Raw genomic sequence first — 24,216 nt, forward strand, 5'->3', positions numbered from 1 at the left:
TATGGGTGTGGGATACACTATTAGTGACCTTCACTAGAGACTCAAAGTGTCTCCTGAATCCTTAAACTTTATGTAGGTGCCCTTGTAAACATAATGGTTACTTGTGGAACTAAGAGTTGGAGGGCAAAAAAGTGGATATATCCAAACAAGTTACCCATCTGTGGTTTTATTTCCCACGTCCAATAAAACAGACACGCAACAAAAGGTTTCATATAAAAATTATTTAATTCAGTTATCTTTTCATTAACTCCGTAGCATGACTACTTTACATACTTATCACATATAAGAATGTGGCTTTTTTTTTTAAACACACAAAACAAGACTTATATACACACATCCAAATATACATGTACAGAAATCTGTCCCCATCCCTTGTGGCTCCAACCAGCGACCTCTGTCTACTCAGTCTCATATGGCTCTGCAGTAGATACACAACAGGTGTTGTAAATAATCCCAATCTGGCCTCTTGTCAAATAATCTCATATGCAGGTTGTTCAAATGATCACAGCTGGAGTTACACTGCTGATAATGAATATTGTGTGAAATAGTGTTCAAGAACATGACTGAGGAAATAAAAACTGACAACGTGTTCATAACTCCATGCCCACCATCAGTTTAAGGCTCTTCATTTTAGCCACAGGTACAGGTTAAGATCTAGTCAGTGAGGGTGGAGGAATGGTCAGATCTTTCCGAGGAGCTGCATGACGGCGATGGTGGTGCTCTGGCCGAAGATGAAAGCTCCGCAAAGCAGGGTGACCGCTCCCCAGACTGTGAGGATCACTCTGGAGAGGACAGGATACAAGTACAGTTTCAGTGTTTGGGTGGGTTTTAAGGTTGCACTAAACAGAACAGACTAATACTTATCAAAAATATCAAAAGTCAGAATTTTAATATTTACAATATTAATGAGGTATAAGGTTTCAAAATATCAGGATACATATCGCGTATCACGATGTAGCTTATAAGTACTGCAAAAAAATGTTTTAAGGCCATATCTCGCGGCCATAGTTTTAAAGCGATTATGGAGTTGATGAGTCATGAGCCACTTTATTTATTTACATTTTGGCAAATAATATAATTCTTTTAAATGTGTGTTTATAGTTGTTCTTAATGCCTCCCAAAGCCTGCCAGATAATGGTGCACTGCTTGAGACAACTTTCCATTCATAGTCATCCATGGCGTTGCACATATTCACACACAAAAATGTCATATTTGATTATAGGAAGAATAAAGTAAGAGCCTGAGAGGAGTTGAAACTCTACATCATCTCTCTCTGCACACATCTCTTACTGGCCCCTTAAAAGGTCACATTTCTTCGAAAGTGAGATTTCCATGTCTTTTTGATTATAAAGGAGGTCGAGGTGATGCAGAAATATTGTGAAAGTATCAAATTGCTAAATCCACGAAAGACTGTGCACGGCCTGTATTCAGAAACTGTCTTTAAACGAGCAGTCAGGACTTCCGTAATGCTGTGATGCCACATCTATACAGACGCCGCCCTCAGCAAAAACACCACCAGAGCTGATGCAGAAGCATGTTGGACAGTGCCCGTTCAGGCCTGTGAGAGCCGACCAATCAGAGCAGGTGCTGCAGCAATGGACAGTATGAGGAAAATGATGTGTTTTTGAACATGACAGCATGTAAACTTTTCTTAGTAAACAACCTAAATTTAAGTATGAGTGCTGGTGAAGATTCTCAGTAGACGTTTCATCTCTTCCAGGAAGAAGCCTTGAGCATGCTTCTATCCAATAGCTAGACCTGCTGGTCCTTTGGCGGGTGGCAAGGGGCTGGAACCAATCACAGCTGACCTTGGGCAAGAGGCGGAGTTCACTCTGGTCACCAGTCAATCACAGGGGTATTACTTGGAGACAGACAACCCTCTCATGCCCGAGTCCACAATTGACCTAAACTGTATGTCATGATGCAACATACTGATGATTTACTGATGCTGTAGTTTGTAGAAACTCAGCAGCAGTGGAGGAGAACTTATAATTACAGCAGAGAGGGTAGCACTGGAGGAAAAGTCATGAGGTCAAATCACAAAAGGGTTCATCTCAGTGGAGCATAAATGTGCTCAGTAAATTCCTGCCAATCTGCCCTGAAGGTTCACTACAGGAAGCCCATTAACTGTGGAGCACTGAAGTCCTCAGGCAAGAATAAATGTGACAAAACATCAGTGATCTGCACATTACAGTTTAATCTTTCAGCCGCGGCTCATTTTAAAGCACTTACTGTCTACAGTAACGTGTGCCGACAGCCCACAATCATGTGCTTGTAAGACTTCTGACATACATTTGCTATGTCTGTACATTAGTCAAAGCATCTGGATGGACAAACAGAGGTCAACTTACAGGAAGACTTTATTCTCAGACCCACCATTACCAGAGCGAACAACACTTTTCTGAGAGTTTAGGACCAAGAATCCACTTGGCTGTTGCTGTGCTCTGGAGGAGACGGCAATCGGCAGAGCCCAGAGCTTTGCCTCTCAACCTGTCTGTTGCTACGAGGTGCTGAAATCCACAGTAATGTACTGTAATTGGCTCTTATTTGACTGCTGCATTGAGGGGACATCTACATTACTTTTTGTATGTACAAAGAGGAGATGGGGGGAAAAAGAAAAAAGCACTGGAGGACAGCAGAAAGATCTGAAGTCTCTGGTGAGAGCTAACATTAAACAGAACAAAAAAAACAAACACACACACGATGCCTGCGGTTTCTTGTTTTCTTAGAGCTAATGTATTGTAAGGTATTCTGGCAGTTAGGGGCGAATAAACCTGCGTTAAAACTCAAATGATCCAGTGATCAAACTCAAACGAATAACGCAAAGTGAGTGAACAGAGCTAGATTGTCAGCCTTTGCTAGCTTGGAGTTTTGAAGCTAGGTGGGTGCGTTACAGTAAACAGTCATCTGGCCCGTCTCAGGTCCAGTCACGCTCCACTTCTTTGCCTATTTTTGATTATCCAGGTTGGCTGGTACAGCCCACTTTGAGCTTCATTCTGGCTCCTGTCTGCTATTTTTCAAGTCAATGGAACAAACTGCTGAACACCCACTCAACAGTTCAACTTATTACACTTAATTCTGTCTTTGTGTGCAAGTATTATTTTGGGCTCTCAGCCAGACGTATATTTACAATAAATTAACATTTAAATGAAGTGTTGTCTCACCTGGTCTTCAAGGACACTGGCTCAGACTGCATGGCAAACATCAGACACAGTCCTGTTCAAACACATCACAGGGTTTAAGAGTTGCAACACAAGGGGATACCAGAGAATATGAGCGAATAATAAATAATAATAATAATAAATAATGAGTGTTACCTGGAAAGATAAAGATGAAGAAGGCGCTGATCCCTCCAATGACACTGATGACCTTGCTGATGTCAGGTACAAACATGGCTATGAGCAGTGTCACCATTATCCACAGGACTGTCAGCACATAGCGGCTGCGGCTCTCAAACTCCACCATGGCAATGCCGTCACGCCTCCGCCACCAGCTCAAGAGGGGGTCCTGGATCACTGATCTGATGAGCAGGAACGGGTGTGTTTTTGATCCGTTAGTGTTTCTACAGAAAGTCTTTAAGCTGCCAAAAAATTGTCTAAAATAAACATTGTGACTAAGGCAGAGAATGTAAAGAGGTCTGAGGTGTTCTTGCAGTCCTGTGTCCACATCTGGCCAAATTTTGTGTAAATACGACTTACTGTGTAATAGACTTGAACTGTATCTCAACATTTCAGATGACTTTGGGTGATTTGGTTAAAGTGAAATAGTGACACTGATTGAGTCTTTTTTCAAAGATTCAACTGAAGTGTCTCTGACCTGCCCAGCAGCAGGATGATGGGATAGATGGTGATGATGGAGATTCCAAACAGCAGCCTGGCAATGAGCATCAGAATGTCATCGCCGGTGTATGACATCAGAATGTCCGCCTTCACATCCTTTCCAAATGTCAGGTACCCATAAACCCCTGCAACAGAGGGAGGAGGATAGCGTTTCCTTAATCCCTTATCCATCTGCAGAAAATACAGTGTGTCTGATGCCAAATGGAAAAACTGACATTTTCACTCACAGACAATGGCCAAGTGAGCTGACTCAGCACAAACATGGTGGCATGATAAGTTGGAGCAACATACCTGTTTAAACATGACTCATGCATGCAACCGTTTTTATTGTTGGGGACATTAACTAAGCTAAATGGATTGTGTATAGTGGAGCAGCTTAAAACATCTTTGAGGAAATCTTCACACAAAAATGTATATTCAGTCGTTATCTACTCACCGCCTTGTGGATGGAAAGTCTGCTGTCATTAAAGAAGGTGTAAATAACATCTTTTCAAATCAATTTGGGGTCTCAGAGCTTCCAGACACTTGGATTAGCTGTTTGGAGCCATTTTACGATTTTTTTTTTTTTTTTTGTAGTTTTTTTTATATTTTAAAAAAAGTTCCTGACTTCAGTCATTTAGGAGAAATGCTGCAACCCTGTTTTGCTGCAAAGCTCCAGAGATGTTTTGTAAACTACAAATCTTCACCCAACTTTCCATCAGCATGGGGGAGAGCAGATAATGACTTCATTTTTGGGTGAACTTTTCATTCATTCATTCATTCATTCATTCAACCTTTATTTAAATCCCCCAAAAATCATTGAGGGCAAGCACTCATTTAAGCACAAATAAAACAGAATTGGTGCAAAAATGTGATAAACAGAAACGAACATAATCACAGAGCGAATAAACAGAATGGGTACATAAAAATGATAACAGATAAGAAGCAATGTGACAGAATACAAATTAAACAGAAAAAAAGTGCTTGAAAATGATAAACTGCAAGCAAACATGACAAAACACAAATCAAACAGAGGTGCATAAAAGATAAATGGCAGTCAACCATACAGGACAGCACGTAGTTAAAAACAGTTACATTCAAATGCTGAGTAGTTTGTAATCATAGTCTTAAACTGACCTATAGGTATAACTATATCAAGTTTAAATGTACGTTGTAAAATGTTCCAAGTGTATGGAGCTCTGAAACTGAAAGCAGTTTTCCCAAATGTAGTGTTTACCCAGGGAACTTTGATGAGTGGAGTAACAGTCACCAGTAATGAATCTGAGGGTGGAGTGATAAACCAAGGCCCAATCCCAATTCTCCTCCCTTAACCTTACCCCTTGGTTTCAAGTGCACTCGCTAGATAGATTCCCCTCAATGATGAAGGGACAGGTGTTGAGGGGTAGGGAATGTCACCTTCGAATTGGTACACCACTGCATGCATATTAGCGTAACAGACGTCTTCAAATACGTCACGCGTATCGTCGACGTAGGCTTCAAGCACTCGTTCGAAAAAGAGTAGTGGTGTTGCCAATTTCTTTGGCTGTTTTCATTTACCTCCGTCCTACAAATCAACGGAGAAGAAACACGGGAAACAGGAGACGCCCTCGCCACCTTCTTCTCCTGTTCGATTATTTTCAGGTATGTCGATCAAAAACAAAAACATCACGCAGTGTCATCAGCTGTTGTTGTTGTTGTTGTTGTAATAATAATAATAATAATAATAGTTTTAATTATTTTTATATTCTGATATGACAGGCAGGTTATTTGAATGTGGGGCTTGTGGGAAAAGTATAGTTAACTATTCCTGCGGTTCTCTTGCATAGATTGACCGCGCGGGAGCTGGGAATCAAAACAATAATAAAACGTGTGGATGAAAACCCACACATTTTTATTCGTATCATGATATCGATTTTAAAATTCCTTATGGAAACGGTGAAATTTGATTAATGTCATGAATATACAATGTTTATGCAACAAAACATGATGGAAACAGTTGTGAGTTGCGATTATGAGTTATGTCAGTCTTCCCCTCAATTTGAAGTGTGCATCGCACGGCCCTTCAAATTAAGTGGGGATTTTAAGGGCTAAACAGCACTTCCCTTACTCGTCTTGAAGTTTGGGACACCCTACCCCTCCGCGGGAACGCGCAAAACCAAGGGCTAGGGCTGATTTTGAGGGGAAGTGCGAGTATTGGGACGCAGCCCAAGTCTAGTGGAGTAAGAGTGGAGACAGAGGCATGTCTATAGATAACATCACCATAATCCAGGACAGATAAAAAGACAGCTTTAATGATCTGTTTCCTACAGAATATGGGAAAAGTAGCTCTGTTTCTGTAAAAAAAAACAATTGTTTGTCTTATCTTCTTATTTGTACCCTTTCAATACTGTGTCCTGTTAGAGTTAGAACTTATCCTTTAAACATTTCTCAATGAGAGTTATCAAAAGAGTAAAGTTTCATCCAAACCCCATGCTAACTGTATGCGGTAGGTTAGTCAACTGATGTGGTTATTTCAAAGCCGACACCGATACCAATTATTAATAACCAGGAAGACGGATAATTGATAACTGGAACAGATATACATTTACAGGAAAGATAAAAATCTTAGTCTCAAAGTCGAGAATAACAACAATTTACTTTGCTTCAGTATTTCCATTTTCTGTTACTTAATACTTTCACTCCTTTTACTTGATAACTTTAGCTACTAGTTACCTTGCAAAATCTGATTATTCAGTGCTGATCGACTATTACTAGTGTTGTGGACACTGAAACCACAGACGGGTGACCACTATCTATCTATTTTATCAGCAATCAGACATAAAAATCACTGATACCGATAATCGGAAAAATGGCCCCAATAATCAGCCAGACCAGTAATGGGTCTACCCCTAGTATACAGTATATCATTTAGTTAGTTTACTTTCTGAGTGAACTGTTGATTCTCCCACAACAACTAAAGCTGTATGAACCACATGAGTATGTAGTGTGGATTTGGGACACACCTTAAAGAGGACCTACAGCCATGTTAGCAGCTGTGTGAGGCACAATCTCTATGTTTATAGGACTCGTAGCCTGGGAGACAGCAGTTTGACATTTGAGACATGTGGTCTATAGGGAGGGGGCAGGATGTATTTGTATTAGGCAGGCTATTTGAATATTAAGATACATTTCCAAGCATTACAGTGGCATAAAATATATGTATAATGCCCTCATGGTGTGTTACCTTATATATCGTTTTCTCCCTCTATTTGGGTTATATACGTGAGGAGAATGCACTGCTTACTGTTCAGTTCTGTGTACACTTGTGTAAAGATTTTGGTTCAGGAAGTTGAACGTCAGAAGTAGGAAAATCTGACTTTTTTATGACTTGGGCATCCTTTAGATACGTTAATCAAAGACTTACAGTTAATGTATTAAAGGAATGACAGACTGCAATAAGGGAACTTGATGGGAAAAGTATTTTGCCATAAAACAAAGTTTGAGATCCGATGACTGGAACTGGATGAAAAGTTAAAGGATCACCAAAGTTATTATACTTCATCCTGAGGGGGACTCGAATGTCCAGATTTTATGAGAACTCATTCTATAGGTGTCGAGACATTTCACTCTGAACCACAAATGTCAGCCTCCGGGTGGCGCTGGAGGAAATGTCAGGGGATCAGCAGCAAAGTCATTACGATTCAGTGTCTGGAGACCTTGAATATCTACAGAAAATGTCACTGCAACACATATACTAGATGCTGAGATATGTCAGTTTGGACTGAAGCAGTGGACCAGACACACTAGAGCATCTCAAAATCTTGTTCATGAGGACAAAACTGCCTGTGACCTCCAAAGTATGCTGCTCACTTCACCTCACTTCACACAGCATTAAAAGGGAAGAAGCAGTCCAATCATTCCTGTGGAAGAGACTTCTCTGGATCAAAACACACTTTTTATTCCCTCCTGATGTTTCCTCTGCTGTCGATACTGCACTGGAGATGCATGGAGAGAAATTAGGTGTATTATAAGAAGAAGAGAGTGGAAGAAGAACCTGTGAGCGAGTAGATGACGAGACAGAAGATCATGGAAACCACAGAGATGAAGACCCAATGAGAGAGCCGCTGGTTCTCCATGCTGCTGTAGATGGCGATGGACGCCTCGTGGCACTGGAACAAACACACAGACAAGACAGTAAACTGAAACATCCAAACGTGTGCACTCAATGCAGGGGATAAAGACTTCTTTGGCTAAAGCAAGGAGACAAAATACAGATCTGACAGACGAGTAGGGACAGGTGTTGGTCGGACAGATTGCCTCTCTAACCGCCAACCTTGGATTTTTCTCATCAGTTTGGAGCTCACAGAGGAAGGCGAGGATCCAAAGGTCTTATTATCTCTGATCTCTGTGCCGCGTGTGATGTACTGAGAGGAGATGGGGAATTAAATGAAGGCTTCGGGCTGCGAGTGGCACACTGGGTCGAGCTAAAGCATCACAGAGGTCAGGATACAGACTCTTGTCCCCACTTGATCCCAGCTGCCATCGCCTGGTTTCAAATCTAGCGTCCCTGTTCCTGCCTCCCCCTCCTCCTCCTCTCCTCTCCTCTTCTCTCCTCCGGATCTCATCAGCTCTCTTTTCAACCCTTCACAGTGCAATCACTCACCCTGAGGGAGCGTGTCCCTCAGTGTGTTTGTATGAGAGGACATGCATCAGTCCTCTCTCACTTTCCTCCTCCTTTTATTAGATCCCGCCAGCATCCCTCAGGGGTTACCTTGGCAACTTGGGAAGTTACACATCAGTCTGTCCTGCTTTAGACTGACAGAATGATCTTTTTCCTGTACCCTACCCCTGCTATCAAATATGAAAAGCTCACTCTGCAGAGATCCTGCGGAGCACAGCGGCTCCGGGCTGCAGCAGCCTGCTGACCTTTACACTGCACTGAAACACTCCCGAGAAAGTCTAGATCCTGAAAAATGACTGAAAAAACAAACTCTGCATCACTTCAATGTCTGCCACTGTTCTAAAAGTCAAAATACACCACTTCAAAAATCATTTTCTCATTTTTCTCAGTCTCACTATGCAGATAAGTCTGGTTTTATTTGTAAAGCTTCTGAGATTTTTTGGGATTAAGTGATTGTACTTTACCATTTGTTCTGTAGAAAGTAGCTCCAGTGGAAACTGTTAACAGTCAGGTCTGGATTAAAGCATAGACATGGACACATTTCTTTAGCTCATTCCTTCTCCACTGATGTGTTTCCCAGTCCTGCCCTGCTGTATGCAATTTAACATGCAAAGATGTCGGGAGCAGGAAGTGTGACCTGAACCACATTGACCCTTGTGAGCACAGCCCATGGCTGAAGGTTACTGCAAGCCCCAAGTTTAATTTAACAGACTGACATATTCACATCTCACTGGAAGTTAGATGAGACGATACATACCACGATGAAGCTACAGCCAGCAGGTCATTAGCTTAGCATGAAGACTGGAAACAGGAGGAAACAGCTAGCCTGCTTCTGTTCAAAGGTAACAAAATCTACATGCCAGCAGCTCATTGAACAGTTTACATCTTCAGCCATGGACAGTGACTCCCTGGGCTCCTGTCATCACAATGAGGTTGCGTGAACCAGCAACTTTATTAATGAGGTTAAGATAAATGAATGAAAAAACAGAGAATATGATTGTTTTATATGATAATTGGCAATTTACTTCTCACACATCAGAACTGGATCTGCATCTGACAATTTTTTCAACTTTGCAAAAATAAAAACTCACAGGGAACAGGTCGTCTTAGTTATTGCCCACAATAAGTAAACAGACCTGTTCTCTGTGAGTGCCAAAGTTTTGTTCATCTTTTGATTCTTGCCTGTAATGTGCACCTGTTATATAGCTGAAGCTTGGAGAAGTGTGCGCTGCTATTTTTTTAATTAACTTTATGAAACAGACAATCCATCGATCATATCCACATTACACAGTGGTAAGCAAAGGGGGGTGGAGACAAGCTCTCCTTTTTCTGGCATTGTACCTGTATCAGATAGAAATAATAGACATAGAAAAACATAGAAACACTTCAACAAAGGTCCGAGATGGAATCAAACCAGAATATGGCAGTAACACAGTATACACATGTTTACCAGTCTCCAGCACCACTTAAGCTGCTGTTGGCGTTTTTCCACTACTTCAATCACTTTTCGTGCAACATTCTGAAAGCATTTAAAAAAAACTTGAAATCTTGGGTCTATGTGTTAGTGTGAATGTATATTGTGTTTTCAGTGTTTCACCTAGAATTAAGTTGTGGCAGCGGTGTCACATGCATGCCATTTTTCTTTTCTTTTTTTTGTACGTTTGCAAAGTGTTTCTATGTGTCTGCTGGCAGCACAGGGACTCTATGTACATGAAGTATTTATGAAGTTGAGATAGTCATAGACAGTCTTTTAAACTGATCTGAAAAATTCTGTATGGGCGGAAAATCAAATATCACCTTTAAAGGGGAAGGGGGACTACATGAAATGTTTCAAGCGCAACTTGAAGAGGACACCAAATGTAGTGGTCCAACTCCAACACTCTGCCAGATAAGAAAAGCAAAAGATGAATACTGCAAACACTGGTAGCTGTGTTTACAGTGATGTACTGGGGAGAAATATATTTTCCCAGGATGTGGGTCGTGAAATCCCCCTTACCCCCCCGGGATTTACATCTATGTGATTTGACAAACCAGCCATTTATATCCACTGCTAGGGTTTTTTAGAGCAGCAATGTAGAAATTGATTTCACATGAGTCAGACGGAGCCAGCAACATGTCAGCTAGCAATATTCTACTCTGGATAACCCCACCAGTAAAACAGCGACATGTTCAGTATGCAAGGCTGTAATTTGGAGGGGTGGCACGAGTATCGCCAATTTCAACACCAGCAACCTTATAAAGCATTTGAAGCTGCATCAGGCGAAACAGCACGAAAAAACTGCTCTCCCCAAACTTTATGAGACAGTGAGGGAACATACATGTCATGTAGGCTGAAAGACGTGCAGGTGATCAGCTTTACTACTGACATCTGGACCTGCGACGTGTGCCCCATGTCTTTGCTGAGCCTGCACACTGGGTGTTTGGCCAACAAAGGCTCCACTACTGATTTCGCGAAAGAAAAGTAGCCGTTTCATTTTTAAAATTCAACTTCTCATTGTTTGATCACCACAAATGAAATGAAAGTGTTGTTCATTGTTCTGAGACAGACCTGGACAAATACCGTAAACCCAAACTACCAGCAAGGCTTGCTACTACTGTTGAGAAATATCTCTTAATTACTTGATAGGTAATTGCTTTTTAATGTAGCCTCATGCATTACTTTGTAATTTTGCAGTCATAACTGAGCAGTTTGCCCTGCTGTGAAGCACGCATACATGCATACATAAACCTTCCCACACACGGCTGCACACTCAGTGGCCTCCAGCCTTACCACATCATGATGTTCCAAACACATGTTAAAGTCTCAAAGGGTGCTACATGAACACATTTCAAATGGTTGCACTCACTTGGAAACCAAAGCAGATGGTCGGGATGACGCTGAACATGGAGGCCCAGGAGCTGATCCTGCACACAGACAGGATGACACACAAGAGTCATTCTCTGAAGACCACAAATGCCACGAGAAGAAGAAGAAACGAGCCATTATTAGGGCACCATTCATAATGCCGTGCCATTTAGAGACACTTCGCCATAGAGTTCATCTGTCAATCACAGGTGCACTGCTGACAAGAGCAGCCAGGGTAAGCCAGTGAGCCAGACAGAGTGTCTAAGCAGTGACACAGGTTCAAGGAGAGGAGCGAGCACAGTGGTTTGATCTACTTCGTCTGTCCTGGTGGCCTGGATTGAAAGGAGATTTATGGATAACACTCGTGACAGTCATATATCCTGGAAGCAACACCAGAACACAAACTTGCTCCGGTGATTAAGTGCATCTATAACACAGGAAAGACAGCCTCAAAGACAAAACTTTACTTTAAAAAAAAAGATGCATATAAACCTGTTTAGCATTTAGTTATAACAATTTCCCCGTTTTTCCTTTCCTAATTTCCACCAAAATTACTGAGGCTTTAAGGTAAATTATACACTTTGCTTCAGTCATGCAGACAAGAGTGAATATGGACTGCTAAACGTATATTACAGACATTAATTTTGTAATAGAATCGTCAGCTCCAGACTGGACCTACAGCAAACATACAGTTAGCTTAGCTTTGCATAAAGACTGGAAACGGGGGAACAGCTAGCTTGGCTCTGCCCAAAGGTAACATAATTCACCTACCAGCTTGTCTAAAGCTCATCAATTAAGATGTTAGAATCATAACATAAAGAGTAAAAAATTATTAGATGTGATTTAGCTAGCTTTGTCCCCCTACTACCAGTCTTTATGCTTAGCTAACCATCTGGCTGTAGCTTTATACTGTATGTAACGGACAAATAATTTAATAACCTCATTTTACTCTGCAAAAACCAAATAAATTAAGTTCCCAAAATGTCATAAAATAAATGCTACTAACAGGAGGACAATATAGCATTCCTGATGGAATCCATGTGTCTGCACCTAAACACATCTACTCTCAACACTAATTTGAGTTCACCAGCCATTATGACCAGTGGAGCAGACTGATTGTTTGGAGCCCTGAATCCCATCATTTGTCCTCTCCCACACACACACAGACACACACACAGACACAGACACACACATACCCATTGGTGTAGAGAGGGGTGATGCGAACCAGAACAGAAGGAGTGGTGTGGTATTTGATGATGATGGCGATGGTCAGGTAGGTCGCAGCCAGAGTGCCTAGAACACTGTGAGAGGACGGAGACAAAATGCCTGCTTCAGACAAAAACCAGACAAACGCTGACACAGTTAAGTCAAAGTGCAACGGATGAGTGCATTACAGGAAACTGACCACAGGAGTCAGTTATCCATATACACATGTGCATGACTACAGTTAAGGTATGCTGTGCTTTGTGTATCATGTGTACTGTATGTCTACGGACAAAGTCTAGCATCCTCAGTATTAACAAAAGGTGGGTTAAAACAACAAAGACAAGGTGAGACTAATCTAAAACCATACTGTATACTTATAAAGATGTCAAGGTCAAAGTGCTACACAAGCTTTTAGAGGTTGCAATGTTCATTTCACCCTGAAGTAAGAGAAGAAACAACATACTGGCAAGATAATTGGGCAATACACACACCTTGCCCCTACCACTTAGCCCTACCCCTCCATTTTGTCCGTTCATTGCGAGGGTTAAGGTGCCCTGATTTATGTTGGGATAAGAGGGGGAGGATGAAGTGTTAGGAATACATGTTACATTACAATGTTGCCAGTAACAGTAGTGATGGGGAAAAAAGGACAAGCCAGTTTGGTCAGAAGTGGGCTGAGGTGGCACTAATTAAAAGTTACGGAGCATCCAAAATGAATAGGGTTTGTCCTCAGGGGAGTATGAATATCCATGTATATAATTATATATACTTATATTCCTTAATATACATATAATTTTAATTTCTCGCCATTACCTGCTAAGCTACCTTGTTATGCATTGAACTGTTGATAAAGAGCGTATCTGAGCTGATGGTGGAGCTACGTGAAAGTCTAAGCAGTCACCAAAATTATTAGGAATCAGACTGTGGCAACTATGGCTGCATCTGAATGTCCAGACGTCAGCGCTCTTTTGCGAGGAGTCCAGGAGTACTGTCCAAACCAAGACTTCATTCAGTCCACAAGGGCCCTCATCTCAACTTTCTGCAGACTTACAGTGTCCACTTGAGGTGCAGACTTTGCTGGACCTCACTGGTTTAATTGACAGTTTATTGCAATACGGACTGAACAAACAAATAACTCATAATGACTGTGTAAAACAATTAATTGAATAAAACATTACTTGAATTGTGTAAACCAGAAATAATATTCTATCGCAACTGATACAGGGAAACACTAACTGCTTCTGTACTACTATATTGTACTTCTAAACCATGTGTGTGGACAAACAAATGGCTATGCATACATGCACTCCCACATGTGGCATGGGACATCTGACCTGATGTATTTCTGAATGCTGATCTCTTTGGGGATGGACAGTGGCAGGATGAGGAGGATGCAGAGCAGCAGCAGGGCGAAGCGCTGGTCTGTGTAGAAGTGGTACGGCATCTCTGACTCGGATAAACCAGTTACCAGCTCATAGAGGGAACCGCACACTGACAGGTAAACAAGAAAACACACGCACATAAATGACATGCAAGCACATATATAGTGAGTACAGACCAACAGTAGGAGGCATAGAAAAGGCTGTAGTAAAATAGATTTTGAACGTAAACCGTATCCGTCCAATAGACAGGAAATAAGTCTGCGACTGACGTGGATTGGGGAAAAAGAAAAGAAAAAAAAAAAAGACACAGGCTTCAGACCATACTCAAGTCAGCACCGCCATCTGTGTATCAGGTATTCCTGGCTGTTTCAGCACAGTCTGAACCATTAGGTTAAACTCAATGGAACAAACCAGACATAAATCTGCCCTTTAACTGAGAGGAGGAAAAAGCCAAACAAGGTCACAGAGGATCCATCCACTCTAACATAAGTGGAATAAAAATGATCCTTATCGACCAGAGAAAGAGTCGAGTTGGTCCACAAACAAAAAATAAGCAAAAAAAAACCCCACAAGTGATCAAGTTCAAGTTCCAATTAAAGAGGTCACATATTTTTCCCAAAGACCTGGACTGTTTGTGACATTAACCTGGCACTCACACATAAAAGCTGCTACAAGTGTCATGTTTGGAGCAAAGAAGATAGACCAAAATGCCAGAGATAGCAGGCAAGAAGATCAGTTGCAGAACATTATTCCAAAATACCACAGGAAGTGGTAGTGGTGGGAGTGGCAGGTCTGCCAACGGAGACCCAGGGACTGGAGCGGCAGGAGGAACAAGATCAGGAGTCGACTTGGCTGCGATGGAGAACCAGAGGAGGGGTTAACCTGTCCAGGGCTGAGGTCAGCGGGCTGCGGACGGGAAACCACGAGCTGGAGACCGCTGGGGCGCCAACAAAGACCCAGGAAGTGAGTGACCCAGGCACTATAGGGGCGTCGACTGACCTAGGGACGGGAGGGGCGTCAACTGACCCAGGTCTGTGGGGCAACCCACAGGGTGAGGCTGGCAGTAGAGGCGGGACCGCATTAAGGGCTTGGCAGGAGGCCAATGGCAAAGATGGAGCCCATAACGAGGTGGGGCAGGAAGCCAGCAGTGGAGACTGAATCCCTCAGAAGGCTATTGACGAAGCTGGAGACCAGGACCAGAGTCTGACGTTTCAAGTGCGACTAAGGAAGAGTATCTGGAGTCGGACCAGGCTGCTGATGAAGAGCCAGAGGCAGGGGTCAACCCGGCCGCTGATGGGGAACCAAAGGTAGAAGACTCTTAGCTAAAAACAAGAGCAGGAGGCTGGCGACAAAGAAGCAGGACTGGGTCATGAGGCAGGGCCAGAGGTGGGCAGCTGGAGGCCTGGCTGGGAACAAGTGAAGGCCACTGACTGATGGTCTGGAAGTCTGGCTATGGGTCAGCAGGGATGGATAACTGAGGGTCTGGAGTAGGTGTTGGCAAGACTGCTGACTGAGAACTAGAGGCAGGCATCGACCGGGAGCCCTGACGCAGGAACAGCAGTCAACTGGGCCGCTGATGGGGAACACGAGGCAGAAGAGGTGTCAAACAACGAAGGAACTAGAGAGATGTTGACCGACCCAGGAAAAACAGAGGCACCGGCTGGGGCTCCTGACGCAGAAACAGCAGTTGCCACCAACAGAGAACCAGAGGCAGGAGTCAACCAAGTCACCAACGGAGAACCAGAGGCACGAGAGGCATCAACCGGCCCAGGAACAATAGGAGGTGCTGGGACACCAGACACAGGAACAGCAGAGGCATTGGTCGGGACCCCGGACACAGGAACAGCAGTGGCTGCTGACTCATGTTTTTAATGTAGTCCAGCTATTGGTCAGCAGGGATGGATGGCTGAGGACTGAAGCAGGTGTTGGCCAGACTGATGACTGAAAACCATAGGCAGGACCCAATCAGGACCCAATCAGGACCCCCGACACAGGAACAGCAGTCAACTGGGCTGTCATTGGGAAACCAGAAGTAGAAGAGGCGTCAACTGACTGAGGGACTGGAAGGACGTTGACCCACCCAGGAACAACAGAGGCACTGGCTGGGACCCCATCAAGCAGGAACAGTAGAGGGCCGTTGATGGAGAACCAAAGGCAGGAGTCGACCAAGCCGCCAACAGAGAACCAGAGGCAGGAGTCAACCAAGCCACTGACAAAGAACCAGAGGCACGAGTTGACCAGGCCACTGACGGAGGACCAGAGGCAGGAGAGGCACTGATCGAGCCATGGACTGGAGAGATGTTGACCTACCCAGGAACAGCAGACAACTGGGCCACTGATGGGGAACTAGAGGTGGCTCTAGGGCAGGATCTGGCAGAGAACTGGTTGCCAAGAACAGGTGGCTGGATGACAGCAAAACCTTGACATTACCTGTATTACCTGTCTCTGTCGTGTGGGGGCCGTTGTGAAAGCCAGGCAGGTCCCCCAGAAAGAAGACTTCTGGGATTTGTCGCAGACAGAATCTGGCAAGGAGCTAGCCAGCTTGGTAACAGGAAATGGTTGGAGGTTAGCAGACACAGATGCTTGAGCTGGCAAGAGACTAGCAGGCCTGTGGCTAGCCGACACAGGAACTGGAATGGGCAGGAGGTTGGCAGGCTGATGGCTTGTCGATTAAGGAAAAGGAGGCAGCAGGCTCACCAACCTAAGCCTAATCAAACAAGGCAAAGCTGCTGAGTGGAAGCTGGGAACTATATGCCGAGAACTGGGCTGGTAGCTGGAAACCTGGGGCTGGGGCCTGGGCTGGTAGCTGAGAACCTGGGGCTTAGGCTTGGAGGCTTGGATTGTAACCTCACACTACAAAGACTCCAGTGAACTGCCATCAGCCTTGTGGCCAGAGCTGGGTTTCCTCATGGAGGGAACGGAAAAATGTATGGAGCCATCATCACAGTAACTAGGGTGGATGAAAAGCTGGAGACCAGGTAGGTAAGTCTCTGCCGAGGCAACGGCTAGTGAGTTATTCGGTCAGCCTGAGAGCAAAGAAATCAGACCTAAATGCAAGAAATGGCAGGCAGGCAGAACAGTTGAAAAACTTAATTCCAAAATACCAGGGGGAACAGGTCAACAGGAACAAGCAAACACAACAGACGACTCGACCAAGACTGAACTAATGACTGGACTAAAATACAAACTAAACCAATAAGGGAATGAGGTGCAGGTGAAGCGAGGTGGAGAAGCACAGGTGAGGAGAATGACGGGAAGAACAAAAGAGCAGGAAAGAAGCTGATGGGCTGGGAAAGAACACTGGGAGAAGGGCAGGGCAAACAAAGTTGATGCACGGCAGGTGAGGATGGAAAAGCAGGCTGGGGAGGAGCTCAAGAACACAAGAACACAGGAGGGAAACGGCAAAAGACAACACAAAACCCATAGAACAAAAATAAAAGGAGACAGAAATAACAGAACCATGGCAAATTGGTTGATGGATTCCATCATAGGTAAATGGACTTGCATTTCTATAGTGCTTTTCCAGTCTGCTGACCACTCAAAGCGCACACATTCATACACTGATGGCAGAGGCTGCCATGCAAGGTTATTTCAGAAAGATGGTCTGTTGAAACTCAAATAGGTTTCTCAGCAAAATAATGAATATCAATGAAGCTAAAAAGGATTTTACAAAAAAGTACAAATCTGTTCTCAGTGCAATTTGCATCCACGGCCGAGTCTCAAACTCACACTTCTCCAACTGGTCATCCACTATAACCAGAAAGGCCACAGAGATCATGAAGAGGTTGAAGACGAAGCAGATCTCACACAGCTGACCGATGGCTGGCCCGCACACCTCTTTCACCACCGCCTGGTAGGTGCACTGGCCACTGATGGACGAAGAGTATCCCAGGATAATCAGACCACTGACCAGGAACACCAGGGAGACCTGAGTGGACAAAGGAAAGGCAAATGATGTAGCCAGGAGATTGGTTTAGCTCTAATTTGAACAACATTTAATAAAATGATCTAAGATCATACAGACTCATATCTCAATAACAATATAATATTGTTACATTCTCCAGCCCTACTATGACTGAGACATGTCTTTTGTGTACCCTTGTGCCTTTACTTATGCTTGCTCTGGATGCAAGGAAAAGAATACAGACGAACTGAAAGGGCCAATTTCAACACATTACCTGATTCTGGCTCTTATTTTCAACAGCTGCCATAACATCACATCAAAAGGGGAGAGGATGGCCATTTGTGACCAACCTAAACTTTCTGGTCAAACCTTTTAAACTTTTACACAAGAGTGCCAAGCAATTACCTTCATACCTCAGGGGGTTACCCCTCCATCCCTGCTACATATCAGGATAAATGTCAGTGTCTTCTGGGATAAAATGCTGATAAGAGGCACTGACTCATTGAACTCTTATCAGAGGTGTGGAAGATAAAGAGTCACCTCAAAAAACAACTATAAGACCAGTTACAAAACCTAAACAGAGAGAGGATAAAACACCAGAGAGAGGAGGCATCCTTCAGGGTTATTGATCCCTGCTGAACAGCTAGAAGGTCAAAGTCTGGACTTAGTCTTTACAACATGGACATACAAATGACAGCAATTATGCTAATAAGGTCTAAAGGGGATCTGTGGGGAAAACACCTGGGAGTGACTTTGGAGGAGTGTCAAAAGAGCAAGTTCAGACACAAACTACAAAAGTTCATGGTCCAATTAAGCTCTAAAGTTGCTGTCAAGTGTCCAGTCAAATATTTGGAATCATTGCAGTGTAATGGGGAGGCCGGGCCAAATCGGGAAGTACAGAAAAAAAACTTCAGATTCAGGTCCTTGACCTCGTTTAGCACCAATTACACTATCCAGGACATTTTATGGGATTATAGGAGGAAAACCACTTCATAGCGCTTTAATAGTGCACAACGAGCTAAATGTTTACTGGCATCAGCAGAGATAGTGCAATGCCAACTTTTAATGCTGATATTGATTAAACATGTGAATATAAAGTACATTTCTTTAGACAATGGCATCATCCCAAATCAAGACCTGATCCAAGAGAGGAGTAATTTCGGAAGAGAGTGGTGTGTGTCTGAGTACTGAAGGGTCAAAGAGCCGACATCTTATGACCCCATTCTCTCATTTAATTAATTAGTATTTTCAGTATCAGTTAATCAAGCTATTATGTTTTTTTAATTGTGAAGTTCACAAAGCACATGGTGCATCAAATTTAGGGCTGACGGCTAAAAAAAGAAAAAGAAAAAAAACACTGGATTATTTTGTCAGCTATTGCAATGAAACCACAATTTTAATGGGAATAGTCATTTTTCTTTTTCATATTTACAGAAAAATAATATTAAAATGATGAAGTGACATTTGCTAGGTCTGTATCAAACAAGCATGTCGTGTCTGGAAAATATGATTAGTAGACTAGGACACCTCTTTAGCTCCACAATGCTTTAATTATAATGGTATGTTGTGACAAATTTGATCTCTGTTAAAAAAGAGCTCCTGCAGTTTATTGCACCTCATAATATTGCATTTTCAATAATACTGATTAATTTGATCAAATTGCTTATTTTGTCTGAACAACACTCCCAATGTCTGTAGTATTTGATTTCATTTAAAAGAATACAAAAATACAGCAAATTAGCAATCTATTATAGACCCTTTTCACAGCAGACATTTTGACCAGACAAGCACAGGTGTAATTTATTACGTTAATGGTGGCTTCATTCCATTTAGCTGAGCTTGCTCCAGGGCTCTGGTATTGTTAATGCTCACTCACTCACTGACGTGACTTATCTGGATACTTAATGGTTTGGAGCCATCATTAACGTTATTGGTCACACCTATGTTGTTCCTGCTTTGACGAGCCAAAATGTCTGCCCTGAAAAAGGCCTATAGTGTGAAAGGGGTGACTTATAGGGACACTGTATATAACAACAAGGGATGCAATGTATTAATATTTAAATTATTATAGCTGTTGTTATTGCTGTGGCTTCTATACACCTCCATGGACCTGTGAAGATGTGTTAGCTTCTTAGCCTATTAAAGCTAACTGCTTTGGTTTCACAGCACATTAATTCTATTGTTCAGTTTCACCTTTCTTATCCAACTACCTGAAGACATTTGTATTCAACAAAAAAGCTCTGATAAATCTACAGTAAAAAACTAAAAAGCACACAGACAAAGTTAGCAACTTAGCAATCAAGCTAGTCAAACATTTAGCCGCAAGAAAGACATTTTTCTCAGGAGTATGTGGAGACCAAAACATTACTGGATTTAATATTTGTGGGGTAGCTTGAAACATGACACTAAATGAATGCTAATTCACCATGTACCACCTCCAAAAATATTAGTCTCACCAAGTATCGCCATTATGACTGACGTCGAGTCATATCTCCTTATTTTATATATATACAACTTATTTTAGATTTAATTTCAGAGATTTGAAATGTTGCTGTATTATGTTTTTAAATTAACTCATTTCATTTTCCTTCGTGTAGGCTACCAGTAGAAAAGTTGTAGAACAGTCGAATTCAGCAAATGATGACGTTGAAACAATTTTAAACAATTTTATAAAAGTGAGTGGCTCTGAATCTGTCAGCTTGTTATGATATTTTACGCCCCCTAGAGGTAAAATATTATAAATATGGAATTCATTATTAAATTTAAAAAATGTAACAAATCAATCAACAAATCAAATTATTAAATTAGTTAATTAGTTGACAAAAACTCAGTTTCTGGATCAGATTATCCACTCATTTAATTTAATTCCCAACCAGCTTTGGAATTAGAGGACTTAAGAATTAAATCATAGGGTTGTGAAATCAGTCTGCAAGCCTGGAGAAAACCTCACTATGTGACAACCAAACTGACACAACATAGAGGACACACACAGTTTATATTTAAACACATTCAAGTCTTATTTTGCAAAAAGGTCTGCACGGAGACAAATGATAAGGAAGTAGCAGCAAAGACGCTGAAACATTGAACTGAATATTTTTCGGACAGAACAGACAGGAACTGAAATATTAATGGAACCCCTCTGTTTCACCCGACTGGTGATTTATCCATTAAATGTAAGAGAGAAGGACAACCAGGTCAGGCAAGGACACCAGGTGATAACATTTGTCAGTGATTTCATCTGGAGACTAAAAAAAAAAAAGAAAGAAGAAAAGAACTGAACAGGATTGCAATTGAGTTTCTCCATTCCACTCAAAACTAGAGTGCACAGGTTTCCTCAGCAGGATTCCCATCGACCACATGGGCGAAAGCCGAGGGAAAAGAAAAGGGAAAATCTGCTGGGATTTGTGTGTAGTCTGGGAACTTCTTACACATGACAATAAGAGAGGTTCAAGTCAATAGACAGGGTCAAAGTGATGCCCGACTGGAGGGACAAGGTTGAGCACAATAAATTCTGGTTTCAGATTTAATCCTAATTAATAATTCCCAAAACAATTTCAATTTTGGAGTGGTGTGAGTGACAGACTGGAGAACCATGTTGAGCAGGAGAGGAAAAGCCACACTGATAAGAATAAAGTGAATCTAAAAGGTGCTGAGGTCAAATCTAACGTGGCCTCTCCTGTCAGGTGGAACTGATCACAATCTCCTTAATTGATCTCAGTGGACCTCATCCCTCTGCAGATAAGATGCACCACCCCTACAACAAACTTTCAGAAATAGATGTTAAAAGTTATTTTCAATCTTTGATAAATAACCTTTAAAAAAACGGTTTAGCTGAATCAACATGTGAGAGCTCTGCCAGAACCCAGCAACAGTGAAGAAATATCTTATTATAATCTCATTCTTATAGATATGATAGAAAGGAAATGCCCACCAGCTCCACGGTGAATGCGCTGCGGATGCCCCCGGCTCGCTCGAAGGCCCAGGGGAAGTTGAGGAGGCCGGCGCCCAGGGCGGATTTCAGCATGATGAAAATGGCCCCCATTGAGCCGAGCCGAGGCCCGGCGGTCACGTCCAGCGGGGGCTTGGCTGAGGCTGAAGCCAGCAGACTGATGCTCTCTCTGGCTAACTCCTCCATGCTCGGACCGGCGGTTCACACTGACGCACGCGCTCGCTTACAGGCTACATACATACAGAGCCACGCGGGCTGCCGCTCAGCTCTGAAACACTTCGCGGGCACGCCACCGCGCTGTGCTCTGTGGGCCGGGCCGCTCACTGAGCAAGGTGAGCCGGGTGGAGGGAGGAGGGAGGGGTGGGCCTGATGGAGGGCCGCCGCCGCTGCTGCTGCCGCTGCTGCCTTCAGGTGCTGCTCGGAAACTGTACTGAACCCCTCAGAGAGAACCACAGGGGACTTCTTTTAATGCTACTTTTTTGATTAAATTTTTAATGAGAATAAGAATAGTGGCACAGGAAGATGAAGTGAAATGTACCACACTTCAAAAGCTTCTATGACTGTTGTTTGAATGTAAATGCTCCAACTTTACTATAACTTAACTCTGCGTGTCATAACAAAATTAACAACATGATATGTCCAGCAGGACATGAGGGGCAATTCTCTCTGCCTGAGGTGTGACATAGGATGATATTTACATTCCAATAAAACATCAGAGGGTCACTGTCCTGGGAAAAGCATGATCAACCAAACATCAGGGGGTCATTGTTTGTATTGCAGAGATCTGATTTCTCTACACTGAGTCTAAAGAGTATTTCCATTACAGATTACAGAGCAGCACAGAACAAACAGGACAGGACTTATTATACAAAATGATAGACAGGACAACACAATTTCATTACTGCTTTACTTTGTTTATATGTGGCGGACCCTACCACCTTTCTTGCTGCTGAGGACCTTATTTTCCTCTGAGAACAGCTTGTTTATTCACTTATGGAAAAATTAATTTGTCTGCATTTGTATTATTACCACATTTATATTGTAAATATGCCAATTATGAGTTTGAGTTTCTTCTCCAAAACTACATAATGCCCCTTTAATTAAAAATCCACATGTTCTACTGAAACAAGTTATTTGGTGTTAAATGATTTAAATGGCTGAATTCTGTCAAGCACATTTTTGTTAAACACATGTCTCCTTATTATCCACTCTACTGCCCCTAAAAATGATGAAAACACACAGTGGGTGTGGTGTGTGTGTCTGGGGGTGTATGTGTGTATGTGTGTACCACTGCCTGGCTCACTGTCAAATCTGGGGATGTCAATAAATGAGGGAGAAGAAAATGCTGGGACACAAGATGTCTGCGTGGGGCCACAGTGTCTTTTGCGTCCCAGCTGACCAGGCCACAGGCACTAAGGTCAGTGAAAGTCACACACACGTTCCCACATGGACAACATCGTTTCACACAAGCCTAAAAGACCAGATCATTTATCGATGCCTTTGTGTGTGGGTGGAGGCGATGTGATTACACTTCAGGCTGTGAAGAAAACTGTCATGAGTGATGTGGAGTCGGTCAGGCGAGGAGGGTTTTCTCATCTGCATTGCTCATGTCAAACAAGATTTCGCCTTTACCTAGATGTTAAGGAAACAACGTGAGAGGACTTTGCATCAGTGCTCTCTGTTATTCAGCCTCAGAGAAAGATGCAGCAATTTACTGCTGTGAAGGACCTAATTGATGATGAGTGCTGCTTGTTTTTACGCCCTTTTTTCTTTTTATTTATTCTCTCCGCTCCACTTTAAAAGCTTTTATTGTCTTTGTGTTTTGACATCAACACAAAGAATGATTGAAAAAAAGATTTGTTCTATTTAACATGATGTAGGAAAAAATTGTGTTGGGTGCTCTTGGAAAAAAGGAGAAAAGGGGTGATTACAGAGGCAATCCAGGCACTCCAAGAAAGAAAATATCAAAAACGGAGGAAGGAAATAGGCTATTACAAAGCCTTCACTGGAGTGGCTAAATCATCAAGGGCAATCATTAAAAAAGCCAACATGTCTCGACCATTAGGTCTTCCTCGGGGCTTCTTTGTAATCACAACGAATGATTGTTTTTGTCTAATGACTTAGCGTTCTGCAGCTTGTCTGGCCTGGAAGGAAAAGTCAGCATGAAGTCAGAATTACTCAACTGAGACGGCAATTCTGACTAGAAAAGAAATGACCAGTGGTAGCAAACTGTACATTTCATGCACAGAATTGATGTGGCGTTAGAAAAGCCCAAAAACACTTTGTTCATCCAAAAAATTACAACAGCGTCATTGTATTTCACCTGTGAAATTGAGTTCCTGACTTTTAATTTCATGGATGAAATTAAAAAAAGTGACACAAATCAATTTCCTGCAGTACAGTTGCAGGGTAACAGATTGAGCCCCGTAGGTTAAAGGCAGCTTTCTGGGGG

General features: G+C 42.6%; 1 protein-coding gene across 1 annotated transcript; it reads right to left on the reverse strand.

Annotated features, from left to right (window-relative positions):
- Window positions 1-206: 206 nt before the first annotated feature.
- slc38a8a (solute carrier family 38 member 8a) lies at window positions 207-22,140 on the reverse strand. Its single transcript, XM_084363819.1, has 10 exons — window positions 21,747-22,140; window positions 17,641-17,839; window positions 13,864-14,020; window positions 12,520-12,624; window positions 11,325-11,382; window positions 7,852-7,966; window positions 3,817-3,964; window positions 3,318-3,520; window positions 3,165-3,216; window positions 207-782 (listed from the first exon to the last, which is right to left on the reverse strand). Exons 1-10 carry the CDS (start codon window positions 21,948-21,950, stop codon window positions 680-682), a joined length of 1,344 nt encoding a protein of 447 aa, XP_084219945.1. The 5' UTR covers window positions 21,951-22,140; the 3' UTR covers window positions 207-679.
- Between the last annotated feature and the right edge of the window lie 2,076 nt (window positions 22,141-24,216).

The sequence above is a fragment of the Pagrus pagrus genome, assembly GCF_965226575.1.
Source record: "Pagrus pagrus genome assembly, chromosome: 10".
In the NCBI taxonomy this organism is placed as follows: Eukaryota; Metazoa; Chordata; class Actinopteri; order Spariformes; family Sparidae; genus Pagrus; species Pagrus pagrus.

What these genes read in the sequence shown, in the direction of transcription:
- slc38a8a (XM_084363819.1), bottom strand. Translation starts at nt 21,950, where the DNA reads ATGGAGGAGTTAGCCAGAGAGAGCATCAGTCTGCTGGCTTCAGCCTCA. An exon ending in AGCATTCAGAAATACATCAG is followed by an intron (nt 12,625 to 13,863) that starts GTCAGATGTCCC and finishes GTCCTCTCACAG; the next exon opens with TGTTCTAGGCACTCTGGCTG. An exon ending in ATCATCCTGCTGCTGGGCAG is followed by an intron (nt 3,521 to 3,816) that starts GTCAGAGACACT and finishes CCTGCTCATCAG; the next exon opens with ATCAGTGATCCAGGACCCCC.